Source organism: Odontesthes bonariensis, chromosome 9 (genome assembly GCF_027942865.1).
Source record: "Odontesthes bonariensis isolate fOdoBon6 chromosome 9, fOdoBon6.hap1, whole genome shotgun sequence".
NCBI classification, from domain to species: domain Eukaryota; kingdom Metazoa; phylum Chordata; class Actinopteri; order Atheriniformes; family Atherinopsidae; genus Odontesthes; species Odontesthes bonariensis.
This window is the reverse complement of record NC_134514.1, coordinates 7,432,863-7,451,145: the sequence shown is the minus strand read 5'-3', so window position 1 is coordinate 7,451,145 and position 18,283 is coordinate 7,432,863. Positions and strand designations below refer to the sequence as shown.

General features: G+C 38.6%; 1 protein-coding gene across 1 annotated transcript in view; it reads right to left on the bottom strand.

The window, feature by feature from the left end:
• Positions 1-18,283, bottom strand: part of LOC142389011 (uncharacterized) — a 46,280-nt gene that overhangs the window by 12,583 nt on the left and 15,414 nt on the right. The window contains exon 4 of the mRNA XM_075474562.1: positions 15,531-15,632. Within this exon, the coding sequence (XP_075330677.1) occupies positions 15,531-15,632 (102 nt within the window). The remainder of the gene's footprint in view (positions 1-15,530; positions 15,633-18,283) is intronic.

Genomic DNA, 18,283 nt, shown 5'->3' with positions numbered 1-18,283 from the left:
GGCATCATTTCCAACTTTTTAGACTGCACTTGGTGTTCTTTGAGGCATCTAAATATTTGTATAATTCTGTATATATACATACATATACTGTATATATGCTGATGTTTATTAACAGTTACCAACCATTTTAAAGTGTTAGTTTTCATAGTCAAACCTCATGTGTTGTTGAGAATGCTAATCCTACACAGTACATCTCTGTTTTGAATTTCTGCGCTCACTGTTGATGATGTCTTTAGGATCATAAGTAGAAGAACAAACTAGCAATCTATTGTGTGAATAATGATAATTTCTAGGTGACAGAAAACTGGACGGCATTATCCATCATCTTTGCTGTAATGAGCTTGGTGTGTGCTTGCAGGTAGAAACAATGTCAGACTTAAAAGATAAATCTGTTCCATGTAGGTTGGCTGACTGACACATGTGTTCCTTGTGTTGTACTTCTGTATTATAATTAGTATGATAATTATGTATCTTGCATGGCAGATCATTTTAATTGAGCTCACTGTTATCTGTAGGTCTTTATTATTGAAAGTGCAGACAAATTTTTTAATTCATCATTGCTGTCAAATTGGATCAGCTGCTTCTAAAGAGGCAAATAATTAGAATTACTGTAAGCGTGATTCAAACGGTCTCCTGGCAACCAGCTGCTCTGTCCACAGACAGCTGGACTTAACTGGTTTATTTTCTTCTTTATTTGTTTGAGAGGAAGGCAACACAATCGTGCTGTTGGAGAAATGTGTTTGCAGTTAAAGGACATCCGGTCAGCTCTACGGTTACTTAGCGGCTAAAAGTCAAACCGTATCTGCTGATGCTATCTTGCACTTCCAGCAAATCCAGTAAATACAAATTCCAAATTGCTCCAAATTGTTGGTGCCTTTTGGTGTAACACCTGCAAATAAGCTCAACAGCAAATCTACAAGTGCCCATTCTTGTGGGCACTTGTAGGTAAAGGTAAAGGTATTCATTTTCAAAGAGAAAAAATAACTCTTTCCAGTTATAACTAGATTTTTTTTTAAAAATCTGTGTGTGCAATAAGGCATTTTATTTCTATTTTTACTTCCTCGCAGTGAAATAGCCTCTAAATAAGACGAGAATTGCTGGAAACGGTATCTCAATATAACATACTTTGTTGTTTGCCAATGCATGTCTCAACAAGAATTTGAAGAAAGCCTCCTGGATTGCCTGTAGAATTACCTGCTTTATGGATTGCCATAGAGACCGCAGTCTAACCTTTCCAGCAAGACAATAATTTGCACACCTTCACATCCCATTTCTGCTGTATGTGAAGATTTCAAATGATCTAGGGGAGTGTGTTTGTGTGTGATGGAGGGATCTCTTCCAGCTCTCTTCTGCAGGGTTCAGATAAGGTATCAAAGCACAATCTTGTAGATGAGACAATGTTTTATTGTTACTACTCAGGGGTACACATTTTAAACTTATGTGACTACTCTAAAAGATGTTTATTCAAAGAAAGATCTCATATATGAATATTTTACACTTGCATTGTTATTGAACAGCAACGTGCAGGTTTCCCTATTTAGAATTCTGAAAAAAGTTGTGACGCTGTGTAAAATGTAGGTTAAAAGGAATGCGATGGTTTTTCAAATCCCTTAAACCAATAATTTATTCACGACAGAACACAAAAAGCACATTATATGTTGAAGATAAGTAATTTTACAATTTTATGGAAAAAATTTAGGTTCATCTTGAATTTGATGACAACAGCTCTAAATAAAATCTCAATACATATTTTGTACTTAAAAGAAATAACTGGACAAACCTGTTGCCACTAATATGGTTAATTGACAACAGTTCAGTAACATGATTAAGTATAAAAAGAGCACCTTAGAGAGACAGTCTCTCAAAAGTAAAGCTGAGCAGAGGTTCAGCAATCGGCAAAAAAAACTGCTTCTGCAAATTCAGAAAAGTTTCCTTCATTTAAAATGACATTGAATATAGTACACAATATCATCAAAAGACTGAGAATCTGGAGACACCTCTGTGCACAAGGGGCACAGTCCAAAATCAATATTGCATGCCTTCTTCGGGGACTCAGGCAACACTGCATTAAAAACAGGCATAATTCTGTCATGGAAATCCCTGCATGGGCACATGAATACTTCCAGAAATCACTGTCTGTGAACACAGCTCACCGTAACTTCCAGCAATGTAGGTTAAAGCTCACAGAGAAGAAGCCATATGTGAACATGTTGATGACAACTGCTGCCGTCTTCTCTGGACCAAAGCTCATTTAAGATGGACTGAGGCAAAGTTGAAAACTGTTGTGTGGTCAAAGAAGTCATCGTCCTCTGGATTAAAAAGCAGAGGGACTATCTAGCTCGTTATCAGCGACTTAAAAATCTGCATCTCTGATGGTATGGGGGTTCATTAATGTTCATAGAACTGGAAACAAAGACATCTGGAAAGGCTCCATCAATGCTGGAAGGTGTATGCAGGCTCCCATCCTGACAACATCTTTTCAGGCAAGATCTTGCATATTTCAGCAAGACAATGCTAAACCACATACTGCATTTATTACAACTGCGTGGTTTAACAGTAGAAGAGTCCGGGTGCTGGACTGACCTGCCTGCAGTTCAGACCTTTCACCAGTTAAAAACATTCGGCTCATCAAGACAAGATACAACAAAGAGGAACTGGTCTCGTCTGTTCCAGGTAATAGTAGGATTAATGGCAGTAATAGTACAATTTCTGACTTTTTAGATTCTAAATCTTTATATAGTCTTTTGTGAATAAAATAACACTTTGTGAGATTTGCAAATGATAGCATGTTGTTTATGTTTATATTTTATAGTGTAGAGACAACATGGGGGGGGGGGGGTGTGCTGGAGCACCTGCCCCTCCAAAGCTTCCTGCACGGCCCTGTTATACAAAGTATGAATGGTCTTGAAAAAAAAAGGTACTAATCAACTTTATGTATTTTAAGAAAGCACCTTTAATGTTTTAAGAAACATGGGCGGTGTCTCTGCTTTCAACACTTTTTACAGCACAGGTTTTGGTAGATGTGATATTGTTAGTTGGTGATTTTCTTGGGAATTGATTTTCATTATTGTGAGTTTGGCTTCGTGGCATAAACTCCAGAATTTTAGAACACAGCAGCCACAGTTTTTATGAACTAAGGGACCTCAGAGTTTGCTTTCCTGCCTGGATCCATTTTATGCAGAAGAACAGAACTTCACTGATGCACATGTTAGAACAAACATGGCCGTGTGGGCCGTTCATTTTAGATGGGAGGATTAAATCCACCGGATATTTTATGAAGTCACAAAAGACATGCAGATGCCAGCAGAATCGTGTGAAATTGGCAGTGGATAGCATTTAACTCTGTGCAGCTGCTTCTACTGTCTGTCTCCATCGGCTTTCAGGACACTGGTGTATGAGGGGCTGATGATGACAGAGTCAGATGATGCACTGGAGGTCCTAATTCTAACTCAAAAGTTTGTCTTTCATTTCCCTCTTAATTTATCCTCCATGTCCCACTCCAGCATTGGTGGAAGGCATTTTGAAACGTTGCTTTGCTTTGTTATATATAACATATAATAAACCAAATGACTCTTGTGCATTATGCTCTTTTTTGTGCCTTATTTAAAAATCTAGTAAATGACCATCTTTATTTTTGTTATACTCTAATCTGCCATGTCATTTACATTAGTGGTGAATGCCTTCAAGACCTGATCTATACAGATTCCTCTACAGTATAGAAAAACTGCTTAAAATCGCTCTTTTGCCAGTGATTCACATATAACCTGTAATTTTACTTAGATTAATAGAGAACTGTAATGTCTAATCCTATCATCACTCACAATAATATGTCTTTAGATTCATGCTCCATTCTGCTTCTGTCGCACCAAAGAGCTGCACGTCTCTGCTCGAGTGCTATTGTGTTTGATAATAGCCCGAAAATATCTCTGCTTCAATCAAACTTTCTGCAGAGCAACAAGTGGGAAATCAAAAAGGCGGCCAAGACCAAAGAAAAAGGTAGACAAAGGGAGCCGTGTGGAGAATATAAAGGGAAGTCAATGCATTTGAAAGGGTATGAACGAAGGGTTGGAGTGCATCAGTCTGTGTACCTTGAGGCCAAAGTCTGAGGGGAAAGGCCTATAATGGCATGCGCTAGTGTGAGCTAGGCTGGATGGTTGCATACTCGACAAGGTCCCCAGGGCCAGTGTGAGCAGAGCTTCGTGGGTTGAAAGACGAGGCCAAAGCTGCAGTATCAAGCTCCGCATACTGGACATCACAGTCCTTGTGGGCAGAGTTCTGGAGACAAGAGAGGCGAAAGGTGTGTGAGGAGTGAGGCAGCCAAATAATGATAGAGTGTGAAAGACAGATAACCTGACAGAGAGAGGGATAGAGACAGATGAGAAAAATGTTGACTGAAGGTCGGACTGTGAAATTTTCAGTGTTTGAGCAGCACTGTTAGAGAGAAGGGCAAAGAAAAATGTGTACGCATGAAACATAAACAGAAGATGATGCCTGAAAATGATCAAATGTGACAAGCCAACACAAAGATGGAGATGTTACACAGAGAAATTATCACACACAAATCAAAACTGAGCATGAAAGAAAAGGATTGTTGAAGGACAGTGTGAGAAGTCTGTGTTGACTGCGGTGATTGTCGCATTATTTCAGTCGGCAGAATTGTTTAATCCAAGGGTTTGCGTGTGCAACAGAAGAAAAAAAAGGCATTTCTAAGAAATTATGCAGTTTTCAAAGATGATGGGCATGAAAACTGGATTCAAACAAAAATAAAAGCTGTAACTAAACACAATGAACACAAACCGGCTGTGTGCAGCTGAAAGGCTTGGATTACCCTTACAGTCTTTCAAACCACAAGGACTGTAATTTATGGGTCCTGATCACTGTAGCCTATAGAATTCTCAGATCATGGCCGTGACCATGGATATTGTGCAACACATGTGAGGTATGTGCAGCCTCCAGAAGCATTTCAATGGTCTTGGTGGTGTGGTTTCTTCAATAGTCTGGGATACCAATGTGCATGTAGACACGGAAAGAGACCTTCCTTCAACAGGCATCTGACCACAGAGCATAAAAACAAGCCCGATGATTGACTTACTGATTGCAAGTATGAGCCACTGGCCAAGAGAATGGCTGAATAAATGATCTTAACTGGGTAATCAATAAACGCTGTTTATCCAGTTCCAAAAATACTTCTTAAATTGCTCTGTTCTTTGCTGGAAAGAATGCTCAAAAGCAAAACATGACTAAGTCTGACACTCCAATGTGCCGACCTTATGCAAAATCAATGGGAAATATGTCTTCATTTGTATTTGAATATAAGATGCTGGTCTAGGCTTGACAGCCAACATACTATATCATCATGGCACAACAACATTTTAAGAAAATGAGGATCTAGTTTCTGTTGGTCCATTTCTCTAAAAAGGTGATGAAAGAGGACTAACACAAGGCCTTGTCCTTGTGTGTAAGGCCTTTTACACACATTTACTTTTTCATGTGTTTTCCTAGACCATCCAGGTCTTCGAAGACATTTAAAAACTACGTTTTCAGTGTTGTTGTGTGGACAACAGAGGCAGAATTACTGGCCTGCCGTTATCTCCTTTGTTTACATGGATGAAACTGTGCCCGAGTGAACTTTGTTTGCAGGACGAGTTACTTTCCGAAGATATAAAACCAGTTGTCAGTATCACCGGTTTTAGATGAGACCTGATCAGACCTCAAGTTGGTTGGATGGCTTCTGCTATTGTACTCAGCAGCACTTTGGGAAGACCACTGTTACGAGATCACCCCCTCCCAGTGTCACCATGTTGCATGGACACTGAACTATTTACCGCATGAAAGAAAATCACACATTACAGTAAGTGCCTTTGGTTCATCAAAACATGTGGTCTGGAAAATTAAAAGGCAACTGTGTAGGACTTGGGGCTCTGTATGTATACAGTTACCCGTCACCATGGGACTGTTTGCACTTCTGTATGGATGGAGATACATATTCTTTGAACACTTCAGTGTGGAAAGGACTTTTTCCAGAGCAAACTCAATTTTTAAAAGTTTATGTGTGGACTAGGCAACCTAATGCTCAGGTAATGGTGCAAAGTTACATCTTAATGAAACCACAATTGGTTACAACATACTCGATATAGTTTTTTTTTTTTGTTTTTTTTCAAAGATTTCTTTATTTGTTTTTCAAAGGTAAATACAAAGATTTAAGATCTTTTCATGTGGTGTATGTCCAGAGCCCAACAAGTAAGGCAATTTTAGTTTATGTTTTTATGTTTTTATTGATTTATTCATTTTTGTGATACAAGCAACTCTTGGTTTGTGCTTGCTACTTAACCCCCAATTTTAACTGAGAGTGAGGTCCAGCACTGCATAAAACTATTCTGGTCCCTTTCTTTCACCTGGACGTCAGCTTCACTCTGTGGTCGGTCTAAAAAAAGCACACATAAACCACCTGCTTACGTTTAGGGAATAGGAAAACCAGTTAGTGTTGGCTGTGGTGTTCAATATAGCAGTTACATTACCAGTACATATCTCATTAATCATCAATCAACAAGGTTACATGCACAGTTGAGCTGCGCTTCAGTTACAGCTCAAACAGGCTGGACTACCGTTCTCGTACCGTTTTCCATGTACGAGGGACGGCATTGAGTCCTTGACTAAAGTATGTCTGACGCCTCTGTGGACTGTGTGAGAAACTGTTCAAGACATTCTGCCACTTCTAACTTTCTCTGTTGGAGATCATCTTACACACAAGTGTGGACAAATTCACTGCAAAGACCTCTTTAAGTTACTTGCATAGTGATTTTATGGGATGATGCTAAAATCAGGGTTATTTTAGAGCAAAGCGACTGTCTGGAGATGCCTTAAGTGACTGTGTGTAAAAACATTATCTTTATGGGCTGATTTCAGTTTTATGAGAATTTGAACGCATTCACTGTTTTTACAAAAATATGCAAAATTATGGAGTGATTTTAGTTTAGCTTAATACAAGCAGAGATACATTGAGCTAAATCTGCATTGTCTGGGAGTTCATTTTCTCCAATTTAGAGAGGCTTGATTTGAAGTCAGATGTAGGTCAGACTAACACAATAACTCACTATTAAGTGTCACATAAACAGGCTTACTGTGTGTTGAAAATCAAAGGTTTAAAGAAAAATAATGGCAGTCTTGTGTTTACCTCCACAGCTGCAGCTGCCTGCAAATATTGACTTTCAACTTTTCACCCTTTTTTGGTTACAATTTTCAGTGTGTGATTATTTTCTTTTTCACGTGAACAAAAGAAAAAGATAATTGTGTTTTGAATTTTTTTTACTCCTCCACTACCTGCTATGAGACTGTTTGGAAAGACTTAAACTGAGAAATGAGCTGAATTTTAGTGATGTTTTTCCCTGGTTAAGTTAAAACCATGTAAATATAAAACAGAAGCGTCCATGTTTGCCCAAAGAGCATCTTAGATGGGTGGTGAAGGGCTGTGGATAAGAATTGCAATGGGATTGCACCAATGGGTCTTATTTCAATCTGAGAAAAATATAACATCGAAATGATTAAAGCTCCTGCAGAATTTCATGTCGATGATTTAAATCTACACTGCAATCTCTTCAGTGTTGCATATTTCCCCAACACTCACACTCTGCACACACTGGATATTTAAATCTCTGGAATATTTGTCATGACCAGAGTGTAATCAGCAGGAAAATTACAGGCACATCACATTCAAAATTGGCAGATAGTGCTTTGCCCCAAGAGAATCATCATTAGTAACACTCGACGCTCAGCAGTCAACGCATGTCTCTCACAAATAGGGTTTTGAGAACCGCAGTGACACTCAGTTCATCTTAAGTGGAGCCCTAAACTTCAATTTGAGTGGAATGTTCTCAGAGATAAGAAATAAATCTGAGGAAAATCTACCCTCTGCATCCTCAGATTATCAGAATTAAACCTTCCTTTGAGAGTAAAATTCCTTTGAGAGTAAAATGGAACGTGGAAGTTTGATATTCTTGAATAACTACTAAGACCATCAAAATTAATGGAAAAGGGAGATAGTTATCGAGTCATCCCTGCAAGTTCGTTGAGATGGAGGAGTGTTTTGATAAAATACATCAATAACGGAGAAAGTTTTATCAACATCGGCCGACAGACTAATGAATGAAATCCAACACATGCAAAAAAACATGAAACCTTGTTTGTGATGTGATCAGATTATGTTTGAGAGAAAAAAATGTGAATCAAGGTCATATTAAAGAAAAACACCTTATTAAACATAAGCAGAGTTAAGTCAGTTATCAAAGGTATAATTGACTGTTTTTGACTACTTTTGATTTTACCTTTATATTTCCCCTTAGAAACAGTTTAAAAAGTAAAAAACTTGCCTTGTTCTGTGTAATTATTTTCAGCACAACCTCACAAGTGTGACTTTACAGTTACTTTTTCAGTTTGACGAACTGTACAAAAAAAACGTAAAATCTGAGTAATAAAAACTTTTTAAAAGTTTGTTTTTCTGTGAAAACCACTGCAAGCGCTTTCCTTAGAAGAGCCCGTTTTTACAGTCTCTTCCTGCACCAAACGTACGCCAAACGGGACAATATTCAGGAAAAAGCTTGGCATCAACTATTTATCACAAGTCTTGTTTTTACTTGGCCTATCAACACAGTTTAAAATCTGGTATGTAGTTCGAACACAAATTGGAACAGAGACTCAGCGAGGCTGCTACCTTATCTTAAATCGGTCATGTGATATGACTCCAGATGGTAAAGTTATTGAAGACACACTCTGAAAAACACTGCAGCATGCTGTATGAAATTGATAAAAAGGATGCCAAATGACCTTGTAAACCTGAGGCAAGGCTATGAGATAGTAATGTTTCAATGTTAAAGTTTAAAGACTCAATAAATGCTAAAATACAGCCACATTGTGCTCCTCACAAAAAAATGCATAAGTAAAGATAATAAGTTATACATGGACGAATAAATGCTAAACACATTCTGTCAGTGTGAAGGATATCTTTAACAGTGTCTCTGCCTGAGGAGATAAACTGCTCTAAAGTTTGGTGAGATAAGATGGAACAGACATGTGTTTTTATAACAGCAGGATGAGCAGGCTGTGGGTTGGGGTGGGATTTTGTCTATTAGTATTCGTTACTGCCCTGTAAAGTCAACAACAACTTACCTGGAGGTTTACAGTAGCATTTAGCATTTTGAAGTTTTTGGAACATGCGGTTGTTTCTTGACTTCCTTAACCAGAGTACGGTTGTGTGAAAAAATGACGGGATCTCTGGTATCAACTCCCAGTAACCTGCTCCACCTCGGCCTCAATGTAAAATTTACTTCACCCAATTGACTAAAACCTTTTATATGCAGAAAGAATACTGCTGCCAATTCTATATTTTTCTGTTTCAGACGTTTTTTTGATCTCCCGACCTTCTCATTGGCTCTCAGCTGTAAGCCTTCTGGGTCCTTCTAAAGACATGTCCAGGTTGTAAATGTACAAGTTCATTTCCTAAGTTTCCTACTATTTTAATCCCATACAGCAGCCGCACTAGTGGCTCTAAAGTTTTGCTCCTCTTAAAAGTCTGGTTAGTTTGACCTTTGCCAAACAAAATGAAACATGTTCAGAGTTTGAAACTAGAACTCTGTTTTCAGATTAAAATGTTGAAAACGGAATGTTTCTCTGGGCTCAAGTAAAACTGAAGATAAAAAAAGAGATTTTTCAATCTTGGGCCTATTTCTCTGCATATTTAAGTGTATGGTATTTAAATGCACCAATATAGGCTAGGATAAAACCTATGATCAGCACCCACTAATCAGCTCTGAGTTTATACAACATTGTAAATATCTGTGCCAAATTAAAAGTGCTTGTATTTGCAACTAATTGGCTGAGATTATTAATTCAACTGTCTGACAACATCATGGAAAGGATACCTGCAGAGACAGAATCTTTTTTTGATATTCCCTCTCACTGCCTGTGTTATTAGATGCTTACAGTATGAGAACTCAATTAGGCCTTATCATTTATTTTAACGATCATGTTAAGTCATTTATTAACTGGAGTGGTCTGCCAACATAGAAGCAGTGTATATGAGTGTATATTATTATTATTATTATTATTAGTAGTAGTAGTAGTAGTAGTAGTAGTAGTAGTAGTAGTAGTAGTATCAAATCAAATCAAATCAAATTTATTTATATAGCACATTTCATGTACAAACAGTTCAAAGTGCTTTACATAAAATAAAAGCATTGCAGCAGGGAGTGCAAGAAGCATTAAAATACATAAAAGAATATAAAGAGAAACAAATAAAATCATTTAAATGAATTTAAAAACAGGCAACAGTCTAGATAAGTTAAAAGATATTTCACACATGAGAAAAGAAATGTCTTTAACCTGGATTTAAAAATGTCTACATTTGGTGAAAGTTTAATCTCCACTGGCAGCATAACAGCTAAATGCTGCTTCTCCATGTTTAGTCTGGACTCTGGACTGGACCAGCTGACCTGAGTCCTTAGATCTAAGAGCTCTGCTGGGTTTATATTCTCTGAACATATCACAGATGTATTTTGGGCCTAAACCGTTCTGGGATTTGTAAACCATCAGCAGGCTTTTAAAATCTATTCTGTGACTGACTGGAAGCCAGTGTAAAGATTTTAAAACTGGTGTGATGTGTTCAGATCTCTTAGTCCGGGTTAAAACTCTAGCAGCAGCGTTCTGGATGAGCTGCAGATGTTTAATGCTCTTTTTGGGAAGTCCAGTTAAAAGAGCATTACAGTAATCGAGTCTACTGGAGATGAATGCATGGATGAGTTTCTCCTGGTCTTTTTGGGAGAGGAAACCTTTAATTCTATTGATGTTTCTGAGGTGGTAAAAAGCTGCCTTGGTGACAGCTTTGATGTGGCTGCTGAAAGTCAGATCTGAGTCTATCAACACTCAGAGGTTACGAACCTGGTCAGTGATTGTAAGGTCCCGAGTCTCAAGATATTTACCAGCGCTGACCCTCTTCTCTTTGCTACCAAACAGAATGATCTCAGTTTTGTCTTCATTTAATTGTAGAAAATTCTCTCTCATCCAGGTGTTTACTTCCTCCAGACACTGACACTGGTCTGCTGGGCTGCAGTCGTCCGGTGACAGAGACACATAAAGTTGTGTATCGTCTGCATAACTGTGATAATTGATGTTAAAATTCTGCAATATCTGACCCAAAGGGAGCTTATACAAGTTAAACAGAAGAGGTCCAAGAATTGACCCCTGGGGGACTCCACAAGTCATGGCCACTCGCTCAGATTCATAGCTGCCAATTGTAACAAAATAACTCCGGCCTTCTAAGTAGGACCTGAACCAGTTAAGGACCGCTCCAGAAAGTCCAACCCAGTTTTCCAGCCTGTGCAACAGGATTCTGTGATCTACAGTATCAAACGCAGCACTGAGGTCCAACAGAACCAGGACTGAAACATTACCAGAATCAGTATTCAACCTAATGTCGTTTAACACTTTGACCAGAGCTTTTTCAGTGCTGTGATGACGTCTGAAGCCTGATTGAAAGTTATCAAGACTTCCACTTTCATTCAGAAAGTCGTTGAGCTGGTTAAATACAACTTTCTCAATAATCTTGGATATAAAAGAGAGGTTAGAGACAGGTCTGTAGTTGTTCATCATAGAGGCATCTAGAGTTCTCTTCTTTAGGAGTGGCTTAATGGCAGCTGTCTTTAGTGACTTGGGAAAAATGCCTAGTAGTAGTATTGTTGTTGTTGTTGTTATTGTTGTTGTCTAATATACAATCATTGTAAATATATAAAAAAAATTGAACTACTTGAGTAATTTGAATTTCCCACACTGGGGGATGAATAAAGTATTTTCTATTCTATTCTATTGTTAGGTCATTTTACTCTTATTTAATAAGGGTCAGAATGCAAAACTTGTATACAACAATATTTTACCCTCAAACACAAGGGAAATGGGTCCTAATTGTACAATTCTGATAAGTTTTCTTTAAAGAGTTTGGACCTAAAGTATTGTCTAAAAAAATCAAACTTAAATTCTGGACAGTACTTCAAAACAGCTTCCAAGCATTTCCTCTGGAAAACTTTAATAGTCCACTGAAACTTTTATTTCTCAGGCTCCATAGAAAATATTCACATGGAGTGGAGACCTTTAGAGAGATAATTTATTTTGTAAATGACTGATATTGCCTTTATTTTTATGCTGGTGTCACCTGGGGATTCCACTGTTCTTCTGGGGGAATTCAATGCTCATGTTGGCAGACGGAGTGACCTGGAGAGGCGTTATTGGGAGGATCTGAATCCGAGTGGACTTCTTGTTTTTGGACTTCTGTGCTAGCCATAGATTGTCCATTACAGACACTATGTTCGAGGATAAGGTGGTTCATAAGTGTATCTGGAACCAGGCCACATTAGGCCAAAAGTCGACTTTGTAGTCGTATAATCATCATCATCAGCTTTATTTATAAAGCGCTTTAACACCAGGCATAGCTGAAACAAAGTGCTGTACATCTGACAGAAATAAGATAAAAACATCAAAATGATGAATAAAAGCAATAGTAACATTAAAACAATTTCAACAATTGAAATCGCAATAAGCAATAAGCGTAATTAAGGTAAAAATTGATTTCAAACGATGAAAGCAAAGTAAGATCGACTGTGTTCCCTGAGGGACTCTGTTGGGAGCTGCTGGGGGAGTATAGGGTACCAGAGCCGCTTTTACGAGTTATCCGGCCCATGAATAACCAAAGCAAGAGCTGTGTCCACATTCCTGGCACTAAGTCCTTGTCACAGAACCTCTTTGGGCATCTGGTTTGGGAACCTCAGGGTCGCATCTCTGCTCTTTGCAGATGATGTGGTTCTGTTGACTTCTTCAAGCCAAGACCTTCAGTGTGCACTGGAGCGGTTCGCATATGAGTGTGAAGCGGTCTGGATGAGAGTAAGCTCTTCCATTTCCGAGGCCATGTCTCTCTAGCAGAAAAAGAGTCACAAGAGGGGGTTGGAGCATCTGATTAGGATGCCTCCTGGCTGTCTCCCTTTGGAGGTTTTCTGGGCACTCCCTACTGGGAGCAGGCCCAGGGGCAGACCCAGGACTCGCTGGAGGAATTAAATGTCCCTTCTGGCCTGGGAACGGATTCCCCAGGAGGAGCTGGAGAGTGTATCTTGGGAAAGGGATGTCTGGGTTTCTCTCTGGACCTGTTGATCCGGGACCCGACCTCGGATGAGTGGAAGAACATGAACGGATGGAAGGATATTGTGTACGAGTATTAACATCCTTATGTATTACTTTTCAAAGATTAAGTGTGTATTTGGGATGACTGTTTGGAATCAAATTGCCCCGAGAGGATATTAAAGATTATCCAATCTAATCTAATAAGGACTCTTAGTCACTAAACTGATGTCAAGAACCAAGTGGGATGTAAGGGCCCTCTGTAGGGTTTTCTCAGGCAAACAAATAGCAATTTAATACACTGCAAAGACCACATCCAACTGTCCACTAAGACGTACTATCTCCCCGTCTAAGAGGAATTCACTCTCCAGCAGAGGATGGCCGACAGTCTAGTTACAGTATTCACCGAGACAAAATGGAACATAAATGTAAAAATTTAAACAGAGCAGTGTTTTTTTTGTCATTACATCACTGTTGTTTGCTCACCATAGAGTCTTTTGTATAGTTCAAGGATATAACTTCTGAAAACTATGTTGCACGAGTGATGTTTGCAACATTTGGTCTGTTGTTTGGAAGAAAAAAGGAAGATGTAGAGAAGGTGAAGCTGCTGAAGATGCAGACATTTCTTACTGATTATTGCTTTGGTGTATGAGGTTATAAACTCTGTCACCGGTTGTCTTTTCATGTGATTTGTACGAAAAATGGAAAAGACTACCTCACTTACCTTTTAATTTGAATCATAAACTTTTGATGATTATTTAGAAATTGTTCTGAAAATGTCAGTTGATTTGACTAAACTGACTAAATAAGTGTAAAAAACACCCACGTTGTCATCAGTTAGTCTCTCATTGTTATTGCTTATAAGGATAAAGTGTTCATGCTGATATTGCCTATAAAAACACGAACCTCAGACCTCTGAATGCTGTTTTCATCGTTCTTAGATTAGTTTGAAGACATTTGCATAGAACTCACCATTGTTTCATGTTTGTTTCACTTAACTGGCTTCAGCTAAAATCTAGAAAACATTTTCATCGGGTTCTGTTCATTTTCAAATGCATTCATTTTGAATATCCTTTACATTTATTGATATAATTTGAAATAATGTTTGATCCCAATAGAATGAACATATTCACGCAGATACACGTAGTGTTCTCATGTTTTTACTCAAAGGATTTTGAAAGAAGTTGTTTGTACTTTCTGTGATTTCCATTTAAACATCCTGAAGACTGGAATAACCTTCCCTGTAATTTTTTCTCTTTTCATTGCTTTAAATGTGCTTTATTTTAATGTTTTAAAACAACCTCTCACATGTTTTTCCCTTTCTTTATAGTTTGATACTGTTTGATTTATGTGTTTGATCTTTTGTTGTTTTGTAGAGGTACAGGACTGTGAATGGGAAAGGGTGTTTAAGCCCTTTGTGTGCTTGCGTTCGGTGTTACATAATGTTGTTTGGAAGTGTTTTTGCTGTCATCTATGTGCTTTAGGATCCACTTGAAAATAAGAAGACACAAGTTAAAGTTTCTGAATGAGCATGCAGCACCTTACCGTCTACACAAACAGCAGATGTTTCTTTGTGACACCTCTTACCTTCATTAGCATTGCAGGTAGAATCAGTAACACAAATTAAAAAAAAGAGTTCCTGTTAGCTTGTGCATAGTTGCTCTGGGAGATGCTCACATTAACCACAGACACAGTTGAGAGGATTTTTGTTTTCTGCTAGGCACACACAGCACACACAGTTCATACATGCACATACATTGTCTAAAAGCTGAGATCGAGGCCAAAGCAAATAAATACCCCAATTTTCTTAAGCATCTATGCCACTGAGGGAGGTTCACTACAGTTTACAGAGGCATCGGATACAACAAGCCAAGCACTTTATAGTCAACAGTCAACTGGCAGGGGCGTTGATGCACTGCAGAGCATCACACTGCAATTTATGCACACGGTTGCCAGGCAAACCCGCAAGTAATTATGGTGGATTAGATGGAGTGGTAGAGAGGTGAGGCAGAGGGCAGAGGCAGTGGTGAATGTTGGGGTCAGAATGAAACAGTGCACACAGAGAAAGCGAGGATGTCAGCCGGCCACATTAACATAGGAGACGAGAGGTGCAGATGTAGATGATGAGATAAGAAGCTTAGCCAAAGCACCCTGTGGATTTACTGGTCAGCTTCCACTTTTGACAGCAAGCAAGCAAAGACAAGATATCCTCAGTTAGCTTTCAGAGCAACAAACACCGTAAATCAGCTCTCAAATACACCCAAGTATAATAGTCACAGAAGGTCACAATTTTAGAACCAAATTGGCTGAAGACAGCGGTCGTGCCGACCCTGTAACAGAGAAATGACTGTGAACCTGCTCATGGCATCACTGCTCACCGGCTTATCAGTGAAGGGGGTCGACTCAGAGGGTGCCATGTCGTAATAAGGAGGCTGAAGAGGCAGCTTCTGCATTTCTTCCTCCTTGTCGAGATGAACCACCTGCAAGAAACAGCAGGAGCTTAGCAAAACTCATTTCATTCTGGAGCTCCTCATGAGGATGCAATTAGTTCATCACTGAAACTGCCACCTTCAGCTGGATGTATAGTTTAATGCCACAACACATCAGCAGCAGAACATGTTGACTGTTTCTGACTTCCTTTGCTCGGATTGTTCTTTAGTGCTAATGAGCAGAAACCCACAGAATTAATCCCAGACCTGACAAGGACTCCGTCTTGACAGTAGTTTAAACTTTGGCTGCTCTGTTGAACTCTTCATGTGCACCAGAGTTATTTTGTCAAATTAATCACTTCCATATCACACAAATGTATGATGCAAAGCTTGGAAATAGCAGAGCAGAAACGCTAACGCAACCGTAAAGCTGGAAGAGAGTTGCACCATATAGCAACAGGGATTCCATTTCATACTTGAAGGTGAAATTTGATGAGAAAACTTGTTTATCATACATTTATTACAGCTTCTTAAACACAGTTTTCAAATATGTGCGCGGAACTTTTAGAAACATTTTATATTCATTCTGAACACAAGAAAAGAATTAATCTTCAATTAGAAAAAAAAGCAATTAAAAGAACAGATTTAGAGATAATCATGAGCTGGAACCTATGTCTTATTATAAAATTACATTTCGTTTCAATAGAAAAAAGTTGGGCTCATTTTATATAATTATTGACAAATCAGTTGATGGTCTCAGATGCAGACATCTGCAACACATCAGATATTTTCTTTCTGTTGGAACTCAAGTACACTTATAAAGGAGAGTTTCTGTCTTGAGACAAATATTTACAATAAACGGAATACCACAGAAAACATTGGATTTGCAGAGAATGATATTTGAAGGTGACAATGCAACATATAACAGGATCATGCTGTCACATTATTAAGTGGATGTTTCAGGCACTGCTATGTTTGTCTGGCAGCAGGACAGCAGAATATCTCGATTAGGTTGTGGTTCGTGTTTTACACAAGCTGTGAGTCGAGATATTTCAACAGTGATGATTCGAGGACATTTAAAGAAAATTAGACGATGAAGACGATGGTGAAGGCTGAAAGTTTTCCACAAACAGTGTTGTGCAAGTATTGTATTTCAGGCAGGGGAGGAGGGTTTGATATATACCATCAGGAATATGTTGTTGATGTTGTTGATGACAACACTTTTCTCTGAAATATGAAGTTAGTTCTACATCAGAGCAGCTCCATAGCTGTGACATACTTACTAAAAAAGAAAAAGGGAATAACTTCAAAGAAAGATGAATAGAATATGAAATCTTAAATCAGCGTTTGGTGTGATCCTCCTAAACAATTGTAAGAGTTTGAATAAGGGCAGCTGGACTTCATCCGAAAGGCTTTTTTCAGCTTGAACTAGTTTGTGGGGAGTTTCAGTTCACTAATAGTTAAAAGAACATTTACACTTGGTGGGTCATTAAGATCACATGTGAGTCACTGACTCACCACTGACTGAAAAATATTTATGTAGCAGAAACTAAACAACCACTTCAGAAGCACATGGCACAACACATGAGAGCCAGCTCTTCGGGTCAAGACTCAGCAGTTCAACTACATCTCAACAAGAGGGAGCACTCTTTTGGAGACAGTAATAAAGACAGAAAAGACAGATGGTTTGAGAGAGGCGTCAAGGATGTCATCTATGTCAGAGGAGAAAAACCATCGTTGAACATCGAGGAGGTGACTTGACAGTCTTTTGGGTGGTTTCAAAACCATCTTTTGATCAAAACCTGTTTGTCAGGCAAGTAAAAAGACTCCCAGGTGAGAATGATCCACAGCATAAACAACCTACACAATGCTCAGGTGAGTCAGTGACAGACATGTGACCTTAATGATCCGCCAAGTATGACCGGTCTCTCAACTACTTATAAGCCGAAACTCCCCACGATGAGTTAGAAGTGAAGAAGCCTTTTGAATTGAGGTGAAATGTCATCAAGAACCAAGAAAAAAGAAGTCCAGTTGCCTTTATTCAAATTCTAAGGATCGATATGATCTGGAAGACTAAAAATTGACGCCAGTATCCTCCCTAAACACCAGCTAACCTCCTACATGACACGCACGGACAGTTTCCTTCGGTTAAACTCAGGAACTGATGGGCCTCTCTAAAAGTCACTGCATTAATGTACATTTCTGTGTTGTGTCATATTGTTTTAAGCTTGAATTTTTAGCACTTTTGTCTGTAGTTGGGCACATGATGTAGTCGAACAAATACAGTTATGAAAATGCACAGCTTTTGCAACCTTATGCTCCTTTTTTTTTTTATCAAAAATCATTACATTTACATACATAACAGAAGCATTGTATCCACAGAGCAGCCTATAATTGTACTTTTTAGCTAGTTAGTTGGTTAAGCTAGACTTTCCTCACTGTGCAAATGGATCCATCAAATTCTGTCATAATCACCCTGCAGCGAAGTGCCTTTTAAGGGTTTTATTTCAGTATGCACAACAGTCTCTAGAGGTTTTTCATGACATTAATTCGTTAATTAATATTCTTAGGGCAAATGAAGGCTCCCAAAACTTCCATTAAGCAATTGTCTGAATTTTTCAATGACAAGTAATATAAATAAATAAAGAATTCAAAGTAAGCCAGAACTATGAAGCTGTCAACAAAAAATATGTGATATTCAT